Below are 23,119 nucleotides of genomic sequence, written 5' to 3'. Positions count from 1 at the left end.
GGCACTGTGCCACGCCTGAGCGGGTGGGTGGGACCCGGGGCAGGAGGTGTGCGACACGATCTGGAGAGGATGAGAGGACTGATCCTGGAGTGTTGCCCCCAGACACGGCAGACTGGAGAACGCGAGCGGGGCCACACCCCTTCTTCTGAGGTTAGGGCTCGTCCCCCCCCCCCCCCGCCCCGTTGGGGAAGCACACAAGTGGGCGTGGAAAGCGAGCGGAAGCCAGAGCTAGGCGGCTTCGGGGCTCTCGCACTGGGTCCCTGTGCCTGTCCGCCCTAGAGGATCCAGGATCTAAGGATGACGCACGGAACCGTACCTTGGCCCCCCCAAGCCTACATCCCAGACTGTCAGAGTTCACATTACTAAGCCCGAACCGCCCGCCCCAGTGGCTCCATGAAAGAGTTCACCGGCTCCCGCAAGGAATTTGGGCCTCAGGCCACAGGCTGACCCCATCCTCCCAGCCTTCTCTGGCTCTTGCGCATCCAAGAGGTTGGGAGCACTGTTCAGTTTGGGGATTGAGGGAAAATCCTGTTACTACACGTAAGAACTCAGACAAACAGAAGTGACTGCCACCCTGATTCCACAGGTGAGGAACCTGAGGCCCACTTCACAGCTGTGTTCAGGAGTAAGAGGCTGGGTTTGCTTATCATCAACCCCTGGTGACCTCGCAGTTTGCAGCTTCTCTTGCAGGCCATGGTTCCTGAGGCCAAGACTGCCGCATATGGGGCCCTGAGGTGACCAGAGTCCAGCTTCTACCGCACACCCGGGTGCTGGGAGCCCCTGGCCTGGCACCCATCAGGGCAGAGATACCTAAGCCCCAGGACACCCTTCAAGTACCCCAGGACCCTCACAGCCGCCACCACCCACTGAAGAAAGGGGACCTTAGACCAGAGGCCTCCATCCAGGGCACATCCCTACCCGGCCTTGGGACAGGTGCAGATGTGTCCTGAATCACCTCTCTGAGTGTCTCTCTCTTTACCCATAAGATCGAACAGTAGCTAGGTAGCTGCTGAGGCTACAACCCATGGTTTTTGGGGTTTTTTGGTGAAACAACAGCATAAATATCTTCACCTAATACAATACACGGGGCTGCTATCATAGAGTGGACTTGGTTAAAGTTTGGGGGCCTATTACCTGTACATCACCATTTCCAAGGCCCAGGGAGAGCCTAACAGTTACATTTGAATTATTTTTCCTAATAGAACCCCCCCCACACACACACACACCCCAAAAGATTATCTAGCCTTTGAGTCCCACGTAAATCTCAATCTATACCTGGATAACTCTAAATCAAGAACAGCGGATTTTTCCTGCTGATACAAACACTACCCATGTGGCCGCCAGACCAAAATGGTTCTTCTGTGCTGTGTTTGGATCTGCAGGTACGTTTCGGCAGGCTCTGGAGGCTGGGTGGGGACTCTTTGAGGATGGAGGGTTATTTTTGTTTTTCTGAGCTCTGAAGGTTAAATGGGCCACCTTTCTGAGCCCAGTGTCAGGGTCCTGGCCCTCACCCAGCCTTCAGCTAGCACTGTCACCCATCAAGCAAGCAACAACCCTCACCCAACAAGCCGGAGTTGGGGAGAAGCTTAGCCATGCTTGAAGGTAGGTAGGGACCTCGGCTGTCCCTTCTCCTAGCCCCTGAACCAAGGTGACTCAGGACGCATGCGCATATGCAAAGCCCGGCACCAAGGGTTAGCATTGTTTCCTGATACACCTCTAGGTCACACCCATTGCTACTCCCAACATCCCCACCGCCACCTCTACCCCCCACCCCTACCCCGTGCCCGCCTTGAGTCTTCCTCCTTTCTAGCCAGAAGTATGACTAGAACATTTGAACTGTCTTTCTTCTGGCTGCTGGCTACCTGCCGTCCAAACCATTCGGAGCTGCAGGCCATACTCATTGCACTGAAGATCAAGCTAATCGCGTCATGTCCCAGCTCACAAGCCCCTTCTGGGCCCTGCATCCTGATGGAGCCAATTGAAATGTGTTGGCCGGGGACCTGACCCTACTCTTTCTGTTTATCTCTTCCCTTGCCCCTGGCCACAGCAGGGCTCTTCCCACTGTCTTCACCCACAAGTCCGTTCGATTGTGCCCCTAATTCGTTAGTACCTTGCTCACCCAGCCTTCTCTGCTGACCTGCGCCTGCCCAAGTTCCAGCTTCACCAAAGGCGGGCGCGTCTGGCTTCCCTCCCCTAGCCAGCCTCCCCTGACCTCAGCTACTCACCCTGGCCTCCCAGGCCCCAGCACCTCCACAGGGCACACTCGGACTGTGCTCAGAGTCCATGCAAATGGACGCCAGGGCTCTTCTTGACAGACGAGGAGCCGGACGCACAACTGGTGGGCCATCTTGCCCGGTGGCAGGTTGCGGTGGAATTTGGAGCCAGGACTCAAACCCCGTTCTGATACTCAGCCAGCCCTCTGTCCATCCCACCTCACCGCCTCAGGCAGCCTGGGCCCCAGATAAGCAACACTGAGTCAGGACTGCCTCGCTGATATGGGTGACTGTGTCCTGGGAGCCCGGTTTTATCTGCTCCCATCAGGCAGTTCCCTGAAGCTAGCCCTAGGGCAGTGTTGTGTCTGTCAATTGAGCCACAGATCACCTCATGCATGTTTCTTGTTGGGTTTTTGTTGGTTTTTTTTGTTTTGTTTTGTTTTGTTTTGTTTTGAGACAGGGTCTCACTATGTAGTTCCAGCTGCCCTGGAACTCTCTCTCTGTAGACCAGGCTGGCCTGGAGATCTGCCTACCTCTGCCTCCCAAGTGCTGGGATTAAAGGCGTGCACCGCCATGCCCAGCTGTATTTTTAATTTTCTTAGGTTTATTTTTTTGTATGTGAATATTTTGCGTACATGCATTATGAATGTATGCGTGTATGCGTGTATACCATGTATGCGCCTGGTGCCCAAGGGTGTTTGTGAGCTGCCATGGGGGTACTGGGAATTGAACCCTGGCCCTCTCTAAGAGCGGCCATTGCTCTTTCTGCCCCCATCAAAAGGGTCATGACCCACAGGTTGAGAACTCTTGCCCTAGACCCACAGGAAGAACTTAATCCAGAGAGTCTCAGCCCTCCACCCCCTTTCTGGAAGCTTCTCCTTCCCCTCCAGTCCGCTGAGCTCCCAGTTCGTTCACCGTAGCTTCCTCCCCTGGTCGTGGGAAGGACCAAATGTTGCCAGGCTGCTACCCACCCCCTCAAACACACGTGCCCGGACCATCTATTAATTTCCATCCGACCCACAGTACTGGGTATTACTCCACAGTGATCTCGGACAGACTGGCTGAACCTCTGGCACCTGGGAGAGCACTCCTACCAATAATCGTGTTTACATAATGTCACCAGTTTACAGAGCAGTTTCTCACATATTGCCTCATTTATCCCGATAACAGCCTGGAGAGGTTACCAAGACAAATATCATTATCCCCACTTCATCATTCAGCGAGGTGTGAGAGAGGCCTGTAGAAGGTTCACAGAGACAATAAGAAGAGACAGCTGGGCGGTGGTGGTGCATGCCTTTAATCCCAGCACTTGGGAGTCAGAGGCAGGCAGACCTCTCTAAGTTCGAGGCCCGCCTGGGCTACAGAGCAAGTTCCAGGACAGGCTCCAAAGCGACACAGCAAAATCCTGTCTCGAAAAATAAATAAATAAAAAGTGACAACCCAACAAATAATGTTTCTGTGAGTCACGTCACTGGGTTACAACTGGCTGAGAACTTGCCCAGTGAGAGCTGCTGATCCAGACCCTGGGGATGGCGATATAATGTTTTCGATAATGAAACCCCAGATCGCCTATCACCTACAGCCTGTAGGGACTTTCTGATGAAGAGTACCCAAGGGTGAAAGTTCACTGGGACCTCTACTCAGCTACCAGCACCTCCAGACACCACCCATAGTGGCTGGGCTGGTAAAATCACATTCTCAGCTGTTCTCCCTCTGACTGGCCCAAAGTTCTGTCTGTTAAATTCAGGATCAGTTAACTGTCAACTGCTAAGCTAAAACTATAATGTCTTGTTTGGCCCAGGTAGTGTTTTATAAACACTGGCCAACACTTAGCATCATTCGACTTCACTGTAAAACCCACATTTCTAGCATCGAGGATCCTAGCCACATGGTGATAATTATGTAGCAAGGGGTGGGCTAGGCATGAGAGCAGTCACTACCCTCTCTTCAGCCCAGGCAGGCACCTGTAGCCAGCCCAAGCCCTCTCAACCCACCACTCCACGGATTGAGGACACCTGGAAAGGACTGCCTCTGTCCTAATGGAGGACTTTATAAGCAACGGGCCTCAGGCATTAGGGCCAGGGTTGGGATGAAGTGAGGCAGAAATGGAGAGCCAGATTTAAGTTTTGCATGAGAATGTTGTGCCTTGGAAACACCTGCCCCCTCGGGTATCATAATGACTCCTACCTGCTTGCTTGGCTCTACCCTGGTTGCTTCACCACTACTCAGAGGGCTCGATCCCCACATCCTCAGCTTGTAACCTGAGGCGGCTGAGGAAGGCCTGGAGGAGGGCGGTTCTGAAGGCCCGAGGCGCTTAGGCACCTGTTCTTTATCTCAAGCCAGGCCTTCCCCACAGGACGCCCTCATTTTGTTGGCCCAGAGCAATTACAAGTGGCCATGCTGACCACCCTGAGTTTCCTGATCAGGGCTGCCCTGTGCCCACACAAATGACTGACGGACCACCTTCACAGAGCCAGCAAAGGTCCCGCCTTCACCCACCTGCCTGCCTTTGGTTTCCTGCCAAAATATACTAGGAAGTGCTTACACACACACACACACACAGTCCACGTCCACGCCTAGACAGGGCTCCAGGGCAGGAGCGTTCAGAGCAAATCGAACATACAAGCAAACAAAAATTAAGGGCTGACTTGGTGTTTTTGCTAAGAAAAGATCTTTTAAAAGCTACTTTTATCGCTGGGAGGTGGTGGTGGTGCACACCTTTAATCCCAGCACTCAAGAGGCAGAGGCAGGTGGATTTCTGTGACTTCAAGGCCAGCCTGGTCTTTGTAGTGACTTCCAGGACTATGTAGTAAGTTGCCTTTTTCTTTCTTTTTTTCTTTTTTAATCTTTTTTTTTTTTTTTTTCCGAGACAGGGTTTCTCTGTGTAGCTTTGCGCCTTTCCTGGAACTCACTTGGTAGCCCAGGCTGGCCTCCAACTCACAGAGATCCAGGCGTGTGCCACCACTGCCCAGCCCTTTTTTAATCTTTTTTAAAAATTTATTTATTTTATGTGCATCGGTGTTTTGTCATGGGTGTCTGCTCCCCTGGAACTGGAGTTACAGACAGCTGTGAGCTGCCATTGGATGCTGGGAATTGAACCCTGGTCCTCTAGAAGAGCAGTCAGTGCTCTTAACTGCTGAGCCATCTCTCCGGCTCCAGTAAGTTGCCGTCTGAGTTGCTAACAAGCGTTTAAAAATCGTTCAGTGGATTTTAGCCTGGGATTAATATTTCTAACGATTTCTGAAAAGACCCTAAACATGCTTCTGCCATCTTGTACTGTGTATGTATGGGAAGCGGTTTTCTCAGCATTGATGAGACTAAACGGGAGTTGACTCTGAAAATAAAAAAAATAAAATAAAATAAAAAAAAGCCACAAAGATTTGGTATATCCTTCAGGATGAAATATTCAGCCCAGGTTTAATTCCTCATGTAAAAACAAACATACTCATCGCTAGTTTGGTTTTTTTTTCTTTCTTTTTCTTTCTTTTTCTTTCTTCTTTCTTTCTTTCTTTCTTTTTTTCTTTCTTTCTTTCCTTCTTTCTTTCTTTCTTTCTTTCTTTCTTTTTTTAACTCTGAGACAGGGTTTCTCTGTGTAGCCCTGGCTGTCCTGGAACTCACTCTGTAGACCAGACTGGCCTCCAACTCAGAAATCCAATTGCCTCAACCCGCTCTTCCCCATTCCTGGAGTGCTGGGATGCGTGTGCCACCACCTGGCCAAACATGCCCATCTTACTAGCCGCCAATTTACTGTCGTCTTAGTAGATGACAAGAGTGAATGCATATTAGAGCTGGCAAGATGGCTTCATTGCCGTGCAACCCTGACACCCTGAGTTCCATCCTTGGAACTGATCATGGAAGGAGGTAACCAGCTGTCAAAGGTGCCTTCCAACCACCACACATTCACGCATGCGCGCCAATCACGCCCTCCCCACACAATAATCATTAATTTAATTTAATTTAAATTACATGCCTTTAATCCCAGCATTCCAGAGGCAGAGGCAGGATTTCTATGAGTTTGAGGCCAGCCTGGTCTACAAAGCAAGTTCCAGGACAACCATGGCTACACAGTGAAACCCTACATTAAAAAATTATACATATATATGAATATAAATCATTTTAAAGTAAATTTATGATTTATCATCAGTAAATATTTGATTTGTATACTTCCTTATATATCTATGTACTCAGAGTCATATAAAAATTTTTCTGGCAAAATGGGTCACAAATGGAAAAGTTTAAGAAGCCCTGCTATATCCAAAATTCGAGGCAGAGGCAGGAGAATTACCCCAAATTTGAGGCTAGCCTGTAGTACCTAGCAAGTTCAACGCCAGCCAGGTCTACATAGTGAGACCCTATCTCAAAAATAAAAAAAAAAAAATAAGGTCGGGCGGCAGTGGCTCACGCCTTTAATCCCAGCACTTGGAAGGAGGAGCCAGGTGGATCTGGGTTTCACTGTGTAGCTTTGGAGCCTGTCCTGGAACTTGATCTGTAGACCAGGCTGGCCTCGAACTCACAGAGATCCACCTGCCTCTGCCTCCTGAGGGCTGGGATTAAAGGTGTGCACCACCACCGCCCGGCTAGGAATGTCCTTTTAAACTTTTTATTACATTCATTTATGTGCGTGCGTGCGTGCGTGCGTGCGTGCGTGTGTTCATGGACACATTGTGGTACACATGTGGGGTTTACGGACCACTTACCTGAGTCCCTTATCTCCTTCCGATATGGGAGAGGGGGTATCCTAGCAACCACTTTTATGCAGAGCCATCTTGCTAGCCCCTCTATATCTCAATGTAAATACCTTGAAGAGAGCTGAGGACTAAACCCTCTCCCCACACCGACACTGAGAATGAGTGCCTCCCTCTGTCGTCAATTTCTTCTATAATATACTGTATCAGCTCCAGGGGCTCACTCCAGCACTCAGGTGGAAGAGTCAGGAGCGTCAAGGCCAGCCTGGGCTACCTATTTAGACTCTGTCTCAGAAAACAAAATGTAAAACAGGAAGAAACCCCACTTTGTTGGGAGAATTCCCACAGAGCTACACCTGGTTTGAGTGTTAGCACCTAGCCTTAATCTGCCTTCTGGGATTGCTACCTTTTGTTTCGAGGCACCCCTGATGTGAATCTTGTCTGAGAGTCTTCTGAAGGTGCAAAGCCTATGCAAATGTGGTTGAGAAAGAACCCGGAACACCGCAGGTATTTCTTGACTGAGAATTTGCATTTGGCATTGTCCCTTCTGGAAGACTAGATAAGAGGTTTTGGGGTACAAAGATTTACTTGCTAAAGGTGTAAATTGGAGAACAATAAAAGGGCCCTTTGCTAGCCGGGCGGTGGTGGCGCACGCCTTTAATCCCAGCACTCGGGAGGCAGAGCCAGGAGGATCTCTGTGAGTTCGAGGCCAGCCTGGGCTACCAAGTGAGTTCCAGGAAAGGCACAAACCTACACAGAGAAATCCTGTCTCGGGAAAAAAAAAAAAAGGGCCCTTTGCTAATCTACAGTGGAGCAGTCCGGAGAGATGGATCCCCTCTGCAGCTAGGAAAGGCTAGAATCATCCTTAAGGTGCCTCTGTTTATTGATTCCACAAACCTGAGTGAACACCCACACCCGATACACAACACCTCTTATTCTCAAGTCCCCACCATGTCAGCTTTTCCCCCTCAATAAATATTTGAGACATTCTCTACTCTGTATTCCCCTGGTCACTCCAAATGTGGCAAAGGACAAGACAGAGTGTCTGCCCACATTTTGGGAGACAGTGAACAAATCCTACTTAAATATGTATTAGGCCAGCATGGTCTAGCTAGCACAGCCATATCCCATCATAACCACCTCTCCTTCGGCCTAACTAATCAATGTTTCTGTTTTTAGCTGAATTCAGTGTCTCCTTCCCTTCCCACCTCAAGGATCACATTTCCAGCCTCCTTTGCAGCTACGTGTGGCCATGTGACCAACCTTCAGCTAAAGAGAGAAAGAGATGGAAGTGGGAGAGTCTTCTGGTAACTTTTGGAAGCCTGCCCAAGCATACAGCTATTATGCCACTTTCCCTAGGGCATTCTTCCTGCCTCCCTCCTGCCAGCTCCTTGGATTATAAATCACCTTGGGAAAGGCAGCCATACCATACAAGATAAAGCACCAAATTTAAGTAGGTACCTGGGTCCCAGTCAGCAAGGTGTCCTGCACCAGCCCCACATACCTCCTACCTCCGGGTCTCCAAAACGAAAAGAAAAATGAAGTTGCATCGTGTTTGTGGCTATTTGGGGGTTTTCTGTTAAAATCAACCAAATCTGTTCCTAACCAACACAGAGACTAAATAACTAAGGGGTCAGGGCATTGTCGTAAGCAGGGCAGACAGGAAGGCCTCGCTGAGGATGTGACATTTGAGCAGAACAAAAGGAGGGAGAAGCCATGGCAGAGTCTGGGAAAGGGTGTCCCGGGCAGAACTTACGCCCTGTCACCCAAGCTGGAAGCCTAAGCATTGTCTCTGGAACCTTCCGTTCCATGGGCCACGTCTCATCTGTTACGGATGTTACAGGAATTTAGCAGAATCACTGTGTCAGGTAGATGGTAGAACGAATGGTTGGTTTTTAGAAGTACTTTGACCCTGAAGAATCTTTGTGGAAATAGTGATTGTTTTCCTGAAGGGGCATTGTAGCCATCCCATGATTTTGGTCACAAGACACCTCAGGCACACCTGAGGCTCTTGTATCATTGTGTACCGCAAATGATACATAATAAAGGACTAGAGTCATGAGGGCATGTGATGCTGTCCTTCAGCCACCAATGCCCGGCTAAGGTCCCTAATCTTAATTCTTTAGCCTCCAAAGAGCCAGGACTATAGGCAGGCAGCATGACCCAGCTAATTCACTTGCTCCCTGGGTAGAGTTTTGTCATTTTTGATACAATCTCCGAGCGAGGAGATCCTCACCACAGTCAGCCTTAGAATATTTCCTCTCCCTCTTTCTGGTGGCTATCAGCTTGCAAGTTTCTATATGCACGGGTCATTGGCAAACATTTAATTGTGTCCATATCGTCGCCTGTTCTGAATATTTTATATAAATGGAACAATACAGTATGTGGCCTTTCATGATTGGCTTCTCTTACTTAGCATAATGTTAAGGTTTGTCCACGTCATGTGTATCTGAACTTTCTTCCTTTCTTTCTTTCTTTCTTTCTTTATTTATTTATTTATTTATTTATTTATTATGTATACAGTGTTCTGCCTGCAGTCCAGAAGAGGGCATCAGATCTCATTATAGATGGTTGTGAGCCACCATGTGGTTGCTGGGAATTGAACTCAGAACCTTTGGAAGAGCAGCCAGTGCTCTTAACCTCTGAGCCATCTCTCCAGCCCGTGTATCTGAACTTTATTGTTTTGTTGCCAAGTAATATCCCATTGTGTGAACATACCACAATTTATTTCTCCTTTTACTGACAGACAAATATTTGGCTTTTTCCAACCTTGGAGAGTTAAGTCAATTTTTGGTATGGCTGCCATAATGAAATGCCACAGATTGGGTGGCTTAACAAAATAAATGTATTGTCTTCTGGTTTGGGAGATTAGAAATCCAAGATCAAAGGCGGACAGGTTTGGTGGTTTACATGAGAATGCCCCTATAGGCTCCTATGTTTGAATGTTTGGTCCCCAGTTGATGGAACTGTTTGGGAAGGATTAGGAGGTGTGGCCTTGTTAGAGGAGCTGTGTCACTAGGGGAGGGCTTTGAGACTTCAAAAACCCATACCATTTCTTCTCCTTCCCCTTTCTCTCCCCAGCACTTGGGGGATAGAGGCAGCAACTCTTGTGAGTTCATGACCAACCTGGTCTACATAGTTGCAGGCTGGCCAGCCAGGACTAAACAGTGAGACCCTGTCCAAAAAAAAAAAAAAAAAGAAAGAAAGAAAGAAAAAAGGAAGGAAGGAAAGAAAAAGAAGAAAAAATCCATAACAACAAGAACTTATTATACAGGCATGTCAGTACCAATCTGTAACCCCAGAACACAGGAGGCCAAGGAGGGTCATGAACACCAGGTCACACTAAGTTACACAGTGAGTTGTGGTCTCAAGAAAAATAATTTTAAAAACAGACTTAGTAAGCTGGTACTTTGGATGATGATGATGATTATTATTACTACTACTACTGATACAAGGTCTTGCTCTATACCCCAGGCAGGCCTGAGCCTCACTAGTAGCCCGGTGTGGTCCTAAACTTGTGCCTCTCCTCTTGCCGTAGCTGAGTGCCGCCGTGCTGGCAGGCTCGCACCACCACACCCTGACAGCCGTTCGGTTACTAAAGTCCTTTCTCTACCACCTTCTCACAGGGCCAGCCATGTTGGAGTCCATCTGTCCATTTTGTTCTTGTTTTGTTTGCGGGGACAAAGTCTTCCTTTGCGGCTTTGGCTGTCTTCACATTTGCGGCCACCCCCTCCCCACCCCTCCACCCACCCTCCTGCTTCTGCTTCCCAAGTACTAAGATCACTGACCGGCCTCCCCATGTTCAGCCTTAAGTCACCGTTGGGTGCCTGCTCAGGGGAGAGTAGGGTGGAGGCACAGAAAACTCTAGATTTGGGGTCACAGGACTCATATCAGCCTAGGTGGGTAAGAAAGGCCTGACCCTCGTCCATGGTGAAGTACAGAGGGGGTGGGCCCCAAGGTCCTGGTCTGCACAACGGGGAACATGGAGGGGAGAGACCCCCGTCCTAGCCCCTAAGGTCTCCCCACAGTTGTTATACCATGCCAGTGCAGGAGGGGCCCTGTGTTCAGCTCAGACGCTTAACCCTTTGCTTCCCAGAAAGGGGTGGGAAGGGCCCCTGTCATGGGGGCTCTCTCACTGCACCCTGCCATGTGGACATCTAGGCCCAGAGAGGGAACAGCCTGGAAGTAAACATGGCCCCCCACCCAGGGGACTCTACTACAGGGCTCCCCAGTTGTTTAAAAAGCCGTTATCAGACTCCCCCATGGGAACAGAACAGCCACACAAGATCCCTTACACACTCGCGCACACGCACACACACACACACACACGCACACCCCAAAAGTTTCAGAAGGAAACAACAACAAAACACATTTAGGCATCTTACCTTACTTTCTGTGAGGGGGGGTCGTATTCGTGGTTCGACATCTATGGCCTTAAAGACAAGACAAGACGGTGTTACAAAGGCGCTCACACATATTGACGCGTGCCGCTGATCAGTCGAGTCAGAGAACAAAAGCAATTACCAGGAGCCGGTGCAAGGGGGAACTAACGACTCTGAGGGTGGAAGGGAATGACCTCCGACACTTCCCATTTATGAATTTATTCCCATGAGCACCTCTCAGGTCACTGCGGAAGGTATCAGCAGTTCAAAGATGGCGGACAGGGGCTGGAGGGACGGCTCAGCAGTTGAGAGCACTTGTCCTAGCAGAGGACACAGGTTCAGTTCTCAGCACCCATGTGATGGCTCACTGCCATCCCTTGTTTCAGTTCCAGGGGATCAGACACCCTCTTCTGAGCTCTTAGAGCACTGGGCATGAACATGGTGCTTAAACTTAAATGCAGGCAAAACATTGTCCGTAAATCTTGTTTTTCAAAACGACAAGTTGAGAACGGCAGCGGCCTCAGCCCCTCGGGGAGCCAATAGTCCACCAGGAACTGGCCACTGAGACAGGGGAGCGATTGGCAAGGAAAACACAGCTCCAAGAGGTTGGAGGTGGAGCTCCGTGTGGAGAGTGCTTGCATGGCGTGCACAAAGCCCTTGGTTCAATTCCCGGCATCACCTAAACTAGGTGTGATGGCGCATGTCTGTAATCCTAGCATTTGAGGGACGAGGCAGGAGGATCAGGAGTTCAGTGTCACCCTCTGCTACAGAGTGAGTTTCAGGCTAGCCTGAGCTACATACGACTCTATCCCAAAAGGGGGAACGGGGTTTAGAGATGGGAACACGGGGGTCTGGTCTCTGTCCGACCACTGGCTCCACTGTGTCCCCAACTACAGGGTCCAGTGCCTCCCAGATGAGCATGGGAAGAAAGTATCTTTCAAATAGTGACAGCTTGTGTTAAGACTGGGATAGGTGACTTCAGTGTCTTGCCCTTCCCTAACTCCCCTTACCCCACAAGGTATAGACACTTCCGGTCCCAACCGGAAAAGGCCTGATGGGATTTTCTTCATGGTGGTCCTTGGAGGCATAGGGTAGGTAAGGTAAACTGTTGAAGAGTAGCTGAACAGAATGGGTTTCCACACAGACACGGACAGAGCTAGACCCATGCTGCTCATCTTGCACATAGATCAATTCAAACAGGAACAGATATCTTAATGCGAGACCCATGACTTCGAAACTGCTAGAGGAAAAGGCAGTAAGGCGTGGACATAGGCAAGGATCTTCTGAGAAGAACTCCAGTGGCTCACAGAATAAGGCCAGACAGAAGCTGACCCATGGGATTGCACGACGTCTCAAAGCTTCTGCACAGCCAAGGACATGGCTGGGTAAAGAGACAGCCTACAGAATGGGAGAAAATCTTGGCCAACTGTGCATCATGAAAACCATGTCAACTGTACTTCATGCAGGCAAAGGCTCTTGTCCAAGGCATGTACTTCTATATTCACTTCTCCCTGCTTTTGGGTCCTTGCAATCACTGCCACATGGATGAGCGCCCCACCCCCACCCCCTCATCGCTGGATTATGTTGTGGAAAAGGAAGCCTAGGGTCTCTAGGAGGTAAACTGAGGCTGGAGCCTCAGGGATGGGCAAGTGCCAGCCTTTCCGCTGGGGCTGAGACAGAGCTGTCCTGGTGACGACCTGAGAACAGCGATGATCAATGTCCCCACATGCGCAGGCCACAAGGTAGAGGTTGGGGAGATGACTGAAGGTCAATGATGGAGCCGGGTCCACCTCCCACCATGAATGTGACCATCCCATCGTGACCGCTTTGGTGCCAGCAGGGAACAGCTTGGTTTTATCTAGTGAATGGGAGAAGAGCAGCTACAGGTAGAGTGGGTCTTGGTCCTAGACAACCCCTGAGCCGCCAGAAGCAAACTTCCTAAAGTACCTAGGCCAGAACAGATGTTCTATACTTAAGTGTTGGGGTCCCACTTAAGGGCTTTTTGTGTGCGTGCGTGTGTGTGTGTGTGTGTGTGTGTGTGTGTGTGTGTGTGTGTGTTGTTGTTGTTGTTGTTGTTGTTATTATTGTTTTTTGGAGGGTTTTTGTTTTTGTTTTGTTTTGTTTTGTTTTTTGAGGCAGGGTCTCACTGTACTAGCCCTGGCTGTCCTGGAACTAACAGAGATCCTCTTGCCTCCACCTCTGCCTCCAGAGTGCTGGGATTAAAGATGTAGGCCACCACGCCAGGCAAGGGATTTTGACTGGTCTCAGCCCCTATGAACCCTGCTCCTAACTCCGCCAAAGCAGAGACGGGAAAGTCAGAGGGAATACAAAGAAAAAAAAACGAAGCTCCCTCCTCAGCCATTGGTCTCTCAGAGCTGCCCGTGAGAGGGCCTCCTGTCCTCATGCCTGGCTCGGGAAAGTGCCTCCATTTATTAGTTCCTGCTGCGTTTTGAATGTGAACTGTCCCCAGAGGCTTGATGCCCAGCTGGTGGCCATGTTTTGGAATGTGTTGGAACCTTGAGGAGGTGGGGCCTCACTGGAGGAAGTGATCACTAGGGCCAGAATTTGAGGAGTCCTAGCCTGACTGACCCCACTTCCTGGTCCACTCTCTGCTTCCCAAGGAAGCAAGAAGTCTTGGCTGCCTGCACGCTCCTGCCCCATGGAGCTGCTCCCCTCAACTGTGAGGCAGATTTAACCTTTCTTCCCTCAAGTCGCTCCCTGTTAGGTATTTGGTCACAGCAACGGAAAAATCACTAGTTAGAGTTCCTAATCTCTCTTCCAACCCTTAAAAAAAAAAAATGACATCTGCTTAAACCATTGCTATTATGTGGGAAGAGGGAAGTACATACGCCACAGCAGGGCTGTGGAGGGCCAGAGGACAAGGTGCAGGCATCAGTGGCTTCCTTCCACCACATGGTCCCGGGTATCAGACTCAGATCCTCGGGCTTGGCAGTGGGTGCCCTTACCCACTGAGTCATCTTGCTGGCTCCCTCCCAAGTCAAGATAGATGAGAAGTGATGCCTCCCTTTCTAGGAAGGACACGGAGGCTCCTGGGAAGCTGGGTAGTACCCCAAAGGTGCACAGCCAGCTCTGTAAAGATCAGGGGGTGACCTGTGTATCTACCACCCCTGGAGAGCAGGGACCATCTATCTTCCCAGCATCCCTTGCTGAGCACACAGGAAGTGCTCGATAAATGTATGCTCTGTGGAGGGCTGCAGATTAAAGAAACCCCACAGACACCACAGTCTTAGCAAAAGGTAGGGGGAGCCACACCACAGACCAAAGGCCAGAGCCAACAGAACCATCCACACAAGCTGTGCACACACCCAAGGCCCAGGCTGTCTAGGCTGGTCTTACATTGACACCCCATCAAAGCGAAGGTCACTTTGAAGGGGCTCTAAGGGTGCTGAAGGGGCCACATGAGAATTAAGACAACAGAGAAATATACTGTCTGGACAACAGTCATGGAGAAAGCTACTGATGGGCTAATGGTTTGGGTCCTTCCTTGGGTCACAAGTGGAAACTTACTATCCAGAGGACAGTGTGGCTCGGCTCAGGAGAGCCCACAGTGTGTGTGGCATTAGAAAAACAGGAGGGAGCAACAAGCTGTACCTCCAGCCTTGGATTTGATGTGGATGAGGGATGACCAGAGTTCTGGAGTGACAGAGACCCCGGTGGACCACCTGGATCTGCAACTGGCCAGCTATTCGAGCTTGGGCCAAGTAACTCAACTTCTTTAAGCCTCAGTTCCCCCATCCGTGAAATGGGAGTATTACTACTACAGTAGGCCTTTTGAAACATGTAAGGAGGCCAGCACAGGGCATACAGTTTTTCCCTGCTATGTCTGTGTGGAGGGGTTGGCACCACCCCAGAGACCAAAGTCCATAGGCATTCAAGTCCCCTTTGCAAAATGATAGTGTGTCTGCAGTCACCTGTGACCATTCTCCCATAGAATTTCCACGTGCTTGTGTGGTGGTGTGTGTGTACATGTGTGTATGCATCCACGAATACACATGTGGAGGCCAGAGGTCGGCACTGGGTGTCCTCCTCAATCACTCTTTACTTCATTTGCTTCAATTATTGAGGGGGGTGGCCACAGCACTCACGCGGCTATCAGAGGGCAACTATGGAGTCAGTCCCCTCCTTCCACTGTTACCTGGGTCCTGGAAACTGAACCCATTTCTAGATTTGCACAGCCAAGCACCTGCAGCCCACCTCACCACTTCACCAGCCCTACCGCAGGTTCTAAGTCAGGGTCTCTCACTGAACCTGGCGCTGATGACTGCAATTAGGGCTGTCAGGCTGTGGAGCCTTTGGGATCCGTCTGTCTCCGCCCCTTCCCCACCCTCCCCCCAGCACTGGCGGTTCGGATGCACCCTGCCACACCCAGCTTTTATGTGGGCGTTGGGGACCAGAACTTGGGTCCTCAGGCTTGCGCACAGCAAGCATTTTACCTACTGAGCCATGTCCCCAGCCCCTCCCCTGGACTTCCAGTCACTCCGGTTGCTTAGGATACACGTCATAGTGCCGGTAGCTGCTGTAGTAATGTGTCATTGCGGGATGGCAAGAGAAGAAGTCTGTCTGTCCAGGACAGATGTAACTTTTTTCCCCTGATTATTTCAGCCCACTATTGGATGAGTCAACAGACAGAGGAATCACAAATGCGGAGACCCGCTGGGATTGCTTGTGCAGTGGGAGGCACCTCAGCATAGCTCACCAACCGACAGGCTCAGGCGGTCAAGACCAACCGACAGGCTCAGGCGGTCAAGACCGAGGCTTCCCTCGGGCTGCTCAAGGGATTTACCGCGGCAAGCCACAGGAAAACGTCATGGAATCCAGCTGCTATCACAAAAGCTACTACTTGGAAAGCTCAAGGACTTTTCCGAAGGTCAAGCCATGGTTTAAGAAGTCTTGGTGATATTTTAGCTTTTGTATATATATTAGCCGATTCCTGCAATGATTTCCTTGTATGCTATGTATGCTTCCAAGAACTCCTAACAGTGCGTTTTATCTGAAATATCCATCAAGCGTCCAAAATTAAGCTCAGACCCTCCTTTCTTATACAGCCTTACTGGTGTTTATACCAACGTTATACACCCCTAACATTTACCTAACCACCTCTAGGAATGTAGTTTGAGCACGTAAATTCTCTTTTTCTGATATATTAACTGATTTTAGCTTTTAGTTGACCTCCTCCCTTACCACTCCCCTTTTGGGTTGTAAAAGAAAGCCTGATGGTCACCGCCTGAGGAAAAGTCTTGTCTGCCTTTATGACCCTGTAAGAAGTTAAGCCTGGTGACTTTGCTTTGGCTAGAGCACTGCTATTGCATGGAAATTATATATATATATCATCAGAGACTTTGAGGATTTTGACTGGAGAACTAGATGGAGAACTAGAAGAATGAGGTGGAAGATTAGGAAGAGCCAGGTGGGGAAGAACAAGATGAGAAAGACCAAGATGGGGCAGAACTAAGATGAGAGAATTAAGATAGAACATAGAGGGAACAGCAGATAAATGTAGAGAGAAATCAGGCTGGAAAGGAGCCAGGCACGAGAGCAGAACTGAAGCTGTGTAGACAGGATTTTATCCCAGAGGAATAAAGTAGACAGACAAAAGAATTTGGTGTACTTAGATTCTTTTCCCCAAAATAATTTGAGCTGTTCATAGCTTCTTTTCTGGGCCCCCAGGAAGAAGATTATTAAGGCTGGACCATAATAATTTTTAAAAATGTACCAACTTCTAATGCCCGGCGTTCAACCTTGAATCTGAGACCACCCCCCCCCAAAGCCCATGTCTCTCTGTCTGGGCTTCCCTAGTACCACACAGACCAAGGCTAGACCCGTGGACTAACACTGCATTCCAGACGAGCGCCCAAGCCTCCTGACTGCCACATGGTGCCTGTGACACTAGCCGCTTTGTGCCACCTCGCCGAGGAGGCTGGCCTGGACTGCTTTATAAACTCTCGGTGGCGTTCTGCCTGGGGCTGGCAAAGCCAGACAGGACACAGGAAGGGGGCAGAGGGAGGCGGCAGCGACACCCCAAATAAACCTCGTGGTTTGGAAACGTTCCTCCTTTCCCGGAGCAGGAGACGCTATTTTTCCACCCTGGCTGAGGAATAAAGGAGAAAATGGGGAGTGTGGGGGAGGGGGCGCTTCAGAGGTCAGGGGGTCCCAGGGCCTCTTCAGATTGATGTCGTTGGTGACCACCATGTTCCACCGTAGCCTGCACGCACAGGTGCTTGAGGCTTGACAACTAAAAAATGAGGTGAGGTGGAGAGCCTCCGCTCAGGAGCTGCGGTGCAGCTCAGTTGACAGAGTGTTTGCTTAGCATTCATGAAGCTCTGGGTTCGATCCCCAGCACCCAATAAACTTGGCCTGGTGGTTCCAGTGCTCAGGAGGATCAGGCAGAAGATTGAGAGTTCAAGGCCAGCCTAAGCTATGACAGTGAGAACAGTCTCCAAGATGGAATAAATGCAGGGAGGGAAGAAGACACCAAGTCGATGTTCTGGAAGCCTCTGAGGGAAAGAAGACACATCTGGGCCGGACTTTGCCAAGGCCCTCTCAGAGGGGACAAAGGACGGCATTTACACCCCCTCCCCCTCCCCAGACTGAGGGGACTTTGCAGGCCCTTTCAACGCCTAAACCTCCAGTCCAGATCAGCACCCTGAACTCATTCTCCCCAATTCTTAAGACTAGTGAAAAAAAAAAAAAAAAAAAAAAAAAAAAAAAAAAAAAAAAAAAAAGACTAGTGAAAATAGCCGGGCGGTGGTGGCGCACGCCTTTAATCCCAGCACTCGGGAGGCAGAGCCAGGCAGATCTCTGTGAGTTCGAGGCCAGCCTCGGCTACAGAGTGAGTTCCAGGAAAGGCGCAAAGCTACACAGAGAAACCCTGTCTCAAAAAACCAAAAAAAAAAAAAAGACTAGTGAAGATAAACTTGTCCCCGAGGACTGAGCAGCCGATTACTCCATAGCTGAGGGAGCCCTGGCCCACGGAGCATACAGCACGTACCAGCCCGGCATCTGTCCTTGGGCTCCCACCCACAAGGCACCCAAGTTCCCCTGTCCCTCAAAGGGAACAACTGTGGTCCTCACTGCAGGGGCCCCATGCAGCAAGATGGTTCCAAGTGAGCCAGCCGCTCTTGGGAATATAATCTGTGCTAGCCACATTTTTGGAGGGGTGTTTCAATGTCCAGGGAGACGTTCTACAATGTCAGAACGGACTTCTGGTTTGGGAAGGCATAGGGAAATTCAGCCCAAGGGACTTGCTTCCCCTAGAGAGCGATGCCAGATGACCGCTTGTAGCCCACGCTCATGACTTCGTAGTAAAACTTTCCAAGAAGCGACTAGCCATGACTAGCAAGACTCCCCCTGGGGAGAAACCACAGGTCTGGCTGAGAAATTAACCTGTGCTAAAAGCCAGGGGCCAGATGGAGGGTTCCTGCTTGCCCTGTGATATGTTCTTGCTGTGTCCTAAGCCTGAGCTGGACCCCAGGGCAACGCTCCAAGAGAGTAGGCTGAGTAAGACATGGTACATAGGACCCTGTGAGAGGCCAGGGAAACCTGGGGATATGACTCAGTTGACAGTGCGCTCGCCTATCATGCAAGAGGCCCTGGGCTCAATTCCCAGCACCACGTGAGCTGGATCTGGTAGAACACTCCTGTCATCCCAGCACTTGGGAGGTGGACAGAGGAGCGTCAGGAATTCAAGGTCATTCCTGATTATATGGAAGTTGAGGCCAGCCTGGGATTTGTGAGATCCTCGGGGTGGTAGGGTTTACCTGTCCTCGCTGGCAGCTCTGTCCCATGGTGGAGAGACGCTGGTTGTACTGTTTTTCCGGGAGTCTTCTGTTCTCAGAAATTGGGTCTCCTGATCCTAAAGAAAGGTTAAGTTCAGAGGAGGTTAGTCAGAGCCTCTGCAATGTTCTTCTAGCATCAGCAGTTGAGGAGCTAAATACCCTGATACAGAGGACTGACCCAGGATAGCGTACGGGCCTGTTTCTAGAAAGATCCATGAACCCAGATAAAGCGACATAAGGTTTCCAGTAGAGTATTACTCTGGAAGTACTTCCTGGACTGCCAGCTGGGGGTGGAAGCCCAGCCGTGCTTCAGGGACGTGATCAGCAGAGCTGGGGCCCAACTGAGGCATCTTCAAAAGGCCACCACTTTAGAAGCAGGACCTTCATCCCAAATTCCCTTGGGCCTCATGTGTCTAATTTAAAACATGGTATGGAGAATTTCAGAATAAAACCGATTTTTCTAACTCAAAAAGCAATGTACGGTGCTCAGTGATAAGTCTGAGACTAGAAATAAGTGGTTTCGAAACTGAAATTGCTCTCCTGCAGAAATAACGTCTATTACCTTAGTATGTATCCTCCTTTGTATCTCTCGCCAGGTAACTACTTATCAGCAACACCCAAAGAGAGCCATGCTACAATATCCTTTTGTTTTACATTGACTATGTTTGTGTGCACATGCTCATGTGTACCACTGTCAGCGTGAGAGGCCAGGGGACAACCTACAGGAGTGGAGTCTCTGCTTCCATCACGTGGGTTCTGGGGTATAGTAGAATATTATTTTAAGGTGTGTTACTTTTGTTTATGTTGCATTTGTTTAACTCTGTGAAGCTGTGTTACTGTGCCTGTCTAAACACACCTGATGGTCTAATGAAGAACTGAATGGCCAATAGCAAGGCAGGAGAAAGGATAGGCGGGGCTGGCAGACAGAGAGAATATATAGAAGGAGAAATCTAGGAAGAGGGAAGATCAAGAAGTAGTCAGAGAAGGAGCAGGACATCAGGGGCCAGCCACCGAGTAAGAGTAAGATTTACAGAAGTAAGAGAACTGGAAAAGCCCAGAGGCAAAAGGTGAACGGGATAATTTTAAGTTAAGGAAAGTTAGAAAGAAACTAAGCCAAGCTAAGGCCGGGCATTCATAAATAATAAAAAGCCTCCATAAGTGAATTTGTTTGGGAGCAGGCCCCCAGAAAAGAGCAAAAACAACAACATTGGGGAATTGAACTCAACTTGTCAGGCTTGGCAGCAAGTGCCATTGCCAGCTAAGCTATCTTACTGGCCCTAAAATATTCTTTTTAAGTCTTCCTTTCCCCGCCCCCCCCCCCCCCCCGCCATGGAATACTTTCTGGTGAAAATAATTTTATCCTTTTGTTCTTTTTTTGAGAGAGAGTCTCATGTGCCACAAAGGGTCTAAACTTTCCCATTATCTGAGATCAAGAAGTGCTGAGGGTCTGACCCACAGCTTGGTGATGGTTAAATATACTGAGTATCCACACTTGCTAAGGCGGCAGATCAAGTACTTACTGGGCAAAAAAAAAAAAAAAAAAAAAAAAAAGGAATAACTAAGACAATGGCTGCTAGTCAGCTTGACGGGGGTGATAATTTCACTCTGTGTATGTGTGTGTATACATACAATACCCTAAATGTATAGTTTGTCAGTTCAACATCAGTAAAGCTGAGGGTGAGTCCTCTCCAATTAGTCAAGCTCGATGGCCCCTTTGTCCAATCTCTAGCAGCCTGAACAGCTGTTCTGTGCTTTGCCTAACAATTGGCATGCTGCAGCTACTGCAAGAGTAGCTCCCCTCCACTGGAGGCCCTTCCTACTCCAACTGGGGAAGCTAAGAGCCCAGGCTTTCAAACATGGGTACAGTGCCAGGCAGCTGGCTGAGTCACCAAGGTTGGCAGTGGAGAGTTCTGCTGGAGCTTGGCACAAAGCATAAACAAAACTGGTACACTTTCACGCTTGTTATTTGTTTACAGCATCCAATTTTGTTTGTTTGTTTTGTTTTTCAAGACAGGGTTTCTCTGTGTAGTTTTGGTGCCTATCCTGGATCTCCATCTGTAGACCAGGCTGGCCTCGAACTCACAGAGATCCCCTTGGCTCTGCCTCCTGAGTGCTGGGATTAAAGGCGTGCGCCACTGCCACTCAGGTACAACATCCAGTTTTGATTTGATATTTATACTTAACCCCTCTATGCAAAAGTTTCTGTAAGAAAGGAAATAGAATCTGGCATTTGTATTCTTTAGGGTGCTGGGGAATAGCAGTAACTGGATGATTCCTTGTGTACTGATAACCCCAGCTTGATGAGGTGCGGGGGTGAGAAGGCTATACCCCTCACATAGTTTCATGTTAGATGCAACTTTGGAATGAAGCTCAGATGTGAGGCCAGGATATGTAGCTTGAGGCTCTGCTTAGCCTTTTACCAGCTTTGACCTGGGAAGACTTTGTCTTCAGACAATCTCAACTATGTAGCCCTAACTGTCCTGGAACTATGTAGACCAGGCTATCCTAAAATTCATGGAGATCTGCCTTCTGAGTGCTGGGATTAAAGGTGTGCACCACCACACCCTGGCTGGGAAGCTGCAGGAGCTGCAGTTCCTTCAACTGTGAGATGGGCATGACCATGGAGACACACCAGCTCCGAAGGTTTGTTCATAAGCAGGGTACTGGTGCCTGGTACATACCCAGCACATGCTCCCTGTTATTGTGAATTGCCTGGAAGGGCCATGAAAGGCTTGAGCAGAGGCCTAGCCACGTAAGCTGCAGGACAGTGGCTCCTCCAGGAGGACTCAACACTCTATGGGGGTGAAAGGAACTCTTATAGATGAGCTTTTACTTTTTTTTTTTTTTTTAAATAAAATTCTGTGTTGTGGAATATTCCTTTACACTGTGTGAAGATGTGTCACTGTGACTGGTTTATTAAAAAGATAAATGGCCAATAGCTAGGTGGGTTCTGTGGGATGTCTTTCTGTATGCTGTGAATATGTGTTGCCCTGGTTGGTTGATAAATAAAGCTGTTTGGCCAATGGTGAGGCAGAATAAAGTCAGGTGGTACATTCAAGCTGGGGAGAGAGAAGAGGAAAGGAGAGTGGGGCAGACACTGTGAGCTGCCACCAGGGGAAGTAAGATGTGAAAATACCAGTAAGCCACGTGGCAATGCATAGATCAATAGAAATGGGCTGAGTTAAGTTGTAAGAGCTAGCTAGCAAGAAGTCTGAGCCATTAGGCCATACATTTTGTAAGTAATATAAGCCTTTGTGTGTTTACTTGGGTCCGAGCGGCTGCAGGACCAGGTGGGACACAGGAAGACTTCTGACTACAGGTGGGACTTCCCAACAGAGAGAGCTCTGGAAAGAAGAAAGGCAGAGTCACCAGTCATAAGTGGGGGGAGCAAGACATGCAGGAGGAGAGGTAAAAGCCATGAGTCACGTGCATGAATAGAAATGGGTTAATTTGCCGGGTGGCGGTGGTGGCGGTGATGGCGCATGCCTTTAATCCCAGCACTCAGGAAACAGATCCAGGTGGATCTCTGAGTTTGAGACCAGCCTGGTCTACAGAGCAAGATCCATGACATGCACCAAAACTACACAGAGAAACTCTGTCTCAAAAAACCACAAAAAAAAAGAAAGAAAGAAAGAAAGAAAGAAAAGAAAAGAAATGGGTTAATTTAAGTTATAAGAGCTACTGGGACAAGCCTAAGCTATAGGCCAAGCTTAATAATTATGTCTCTTGTTTTTTTTTGTTTTTTGGTTTTTTTTTGTTTTTGTTTTTGTTTTGTTTTTTGTGAACAGGTGGCCCAAAGAAAAACCCCTCTACAATTCTGCATTTTTGTAAAACTTGATAAGATAGTATTTCAAGATGTATAGTCACAGATATGCATGTTAACACACACACAGACAGACAGACAGACACACACACACACACACACACACACACACACACACACGGTTTTCTGCCACCTTCATCCTTCTGTGCCTGGCCTGCTTTGGCATCTTCACTGTCTGTAAGGCTGTCCTGTCTTCCTGTCTTGCCTGTACCCCCCTTTT

At 49.2% G+C, this 23,119-nt stretch overlaps 1 protein-coding gene across 2 annotated transcripts in view; it reads right to left on the bottom strand.

Moving 5' to 3' along the window:
• The window catches only part of Hk1 (hexokinase 1), a 106,367-nt gene that overhangs the window by 70,472 nt on the left and 12,776 nt on the right, over positions 1–23,119 (bottom strand). For both annotated transcript variants that reach the window (XM_059282314.1, XM_059282313.1), the window contains 2 exons: positions 19,059–19,153; positions 11,284–11,331 (listed from right to left, as the gene is read on the bottom strand). In XM_059282314.1, the coding sequence (XP_059138297.1) occupies positions 11,284–11,331; positions 19,059–19,085 (75 nt within the window). In that variant the 5' untranslated portion in view covers positions 19,086–19,153. The remainder of the gene's footprint in view (positions 1–11,283; positions 11,332–19,058; positions 19,154–23,119) is intronic.

The sequence above is a fragment of the Peromyscus eremicus genome, chromosome 16_21 (genome assembly GCF_949786415.1).
Source record: "Peromyscus eremicus chromosome 16_21, PerEre_H2_v1, whole genome shotgun sequence".
NCBI lineage: Eukaryota > Metazoa > Chordata > Mammalia > Rodentia > Cricetidae > Peromyscus > Peromyscus eremicus.
This window is presented reverse-complemented; position numbering and strand designations above follow the sequence as displayed.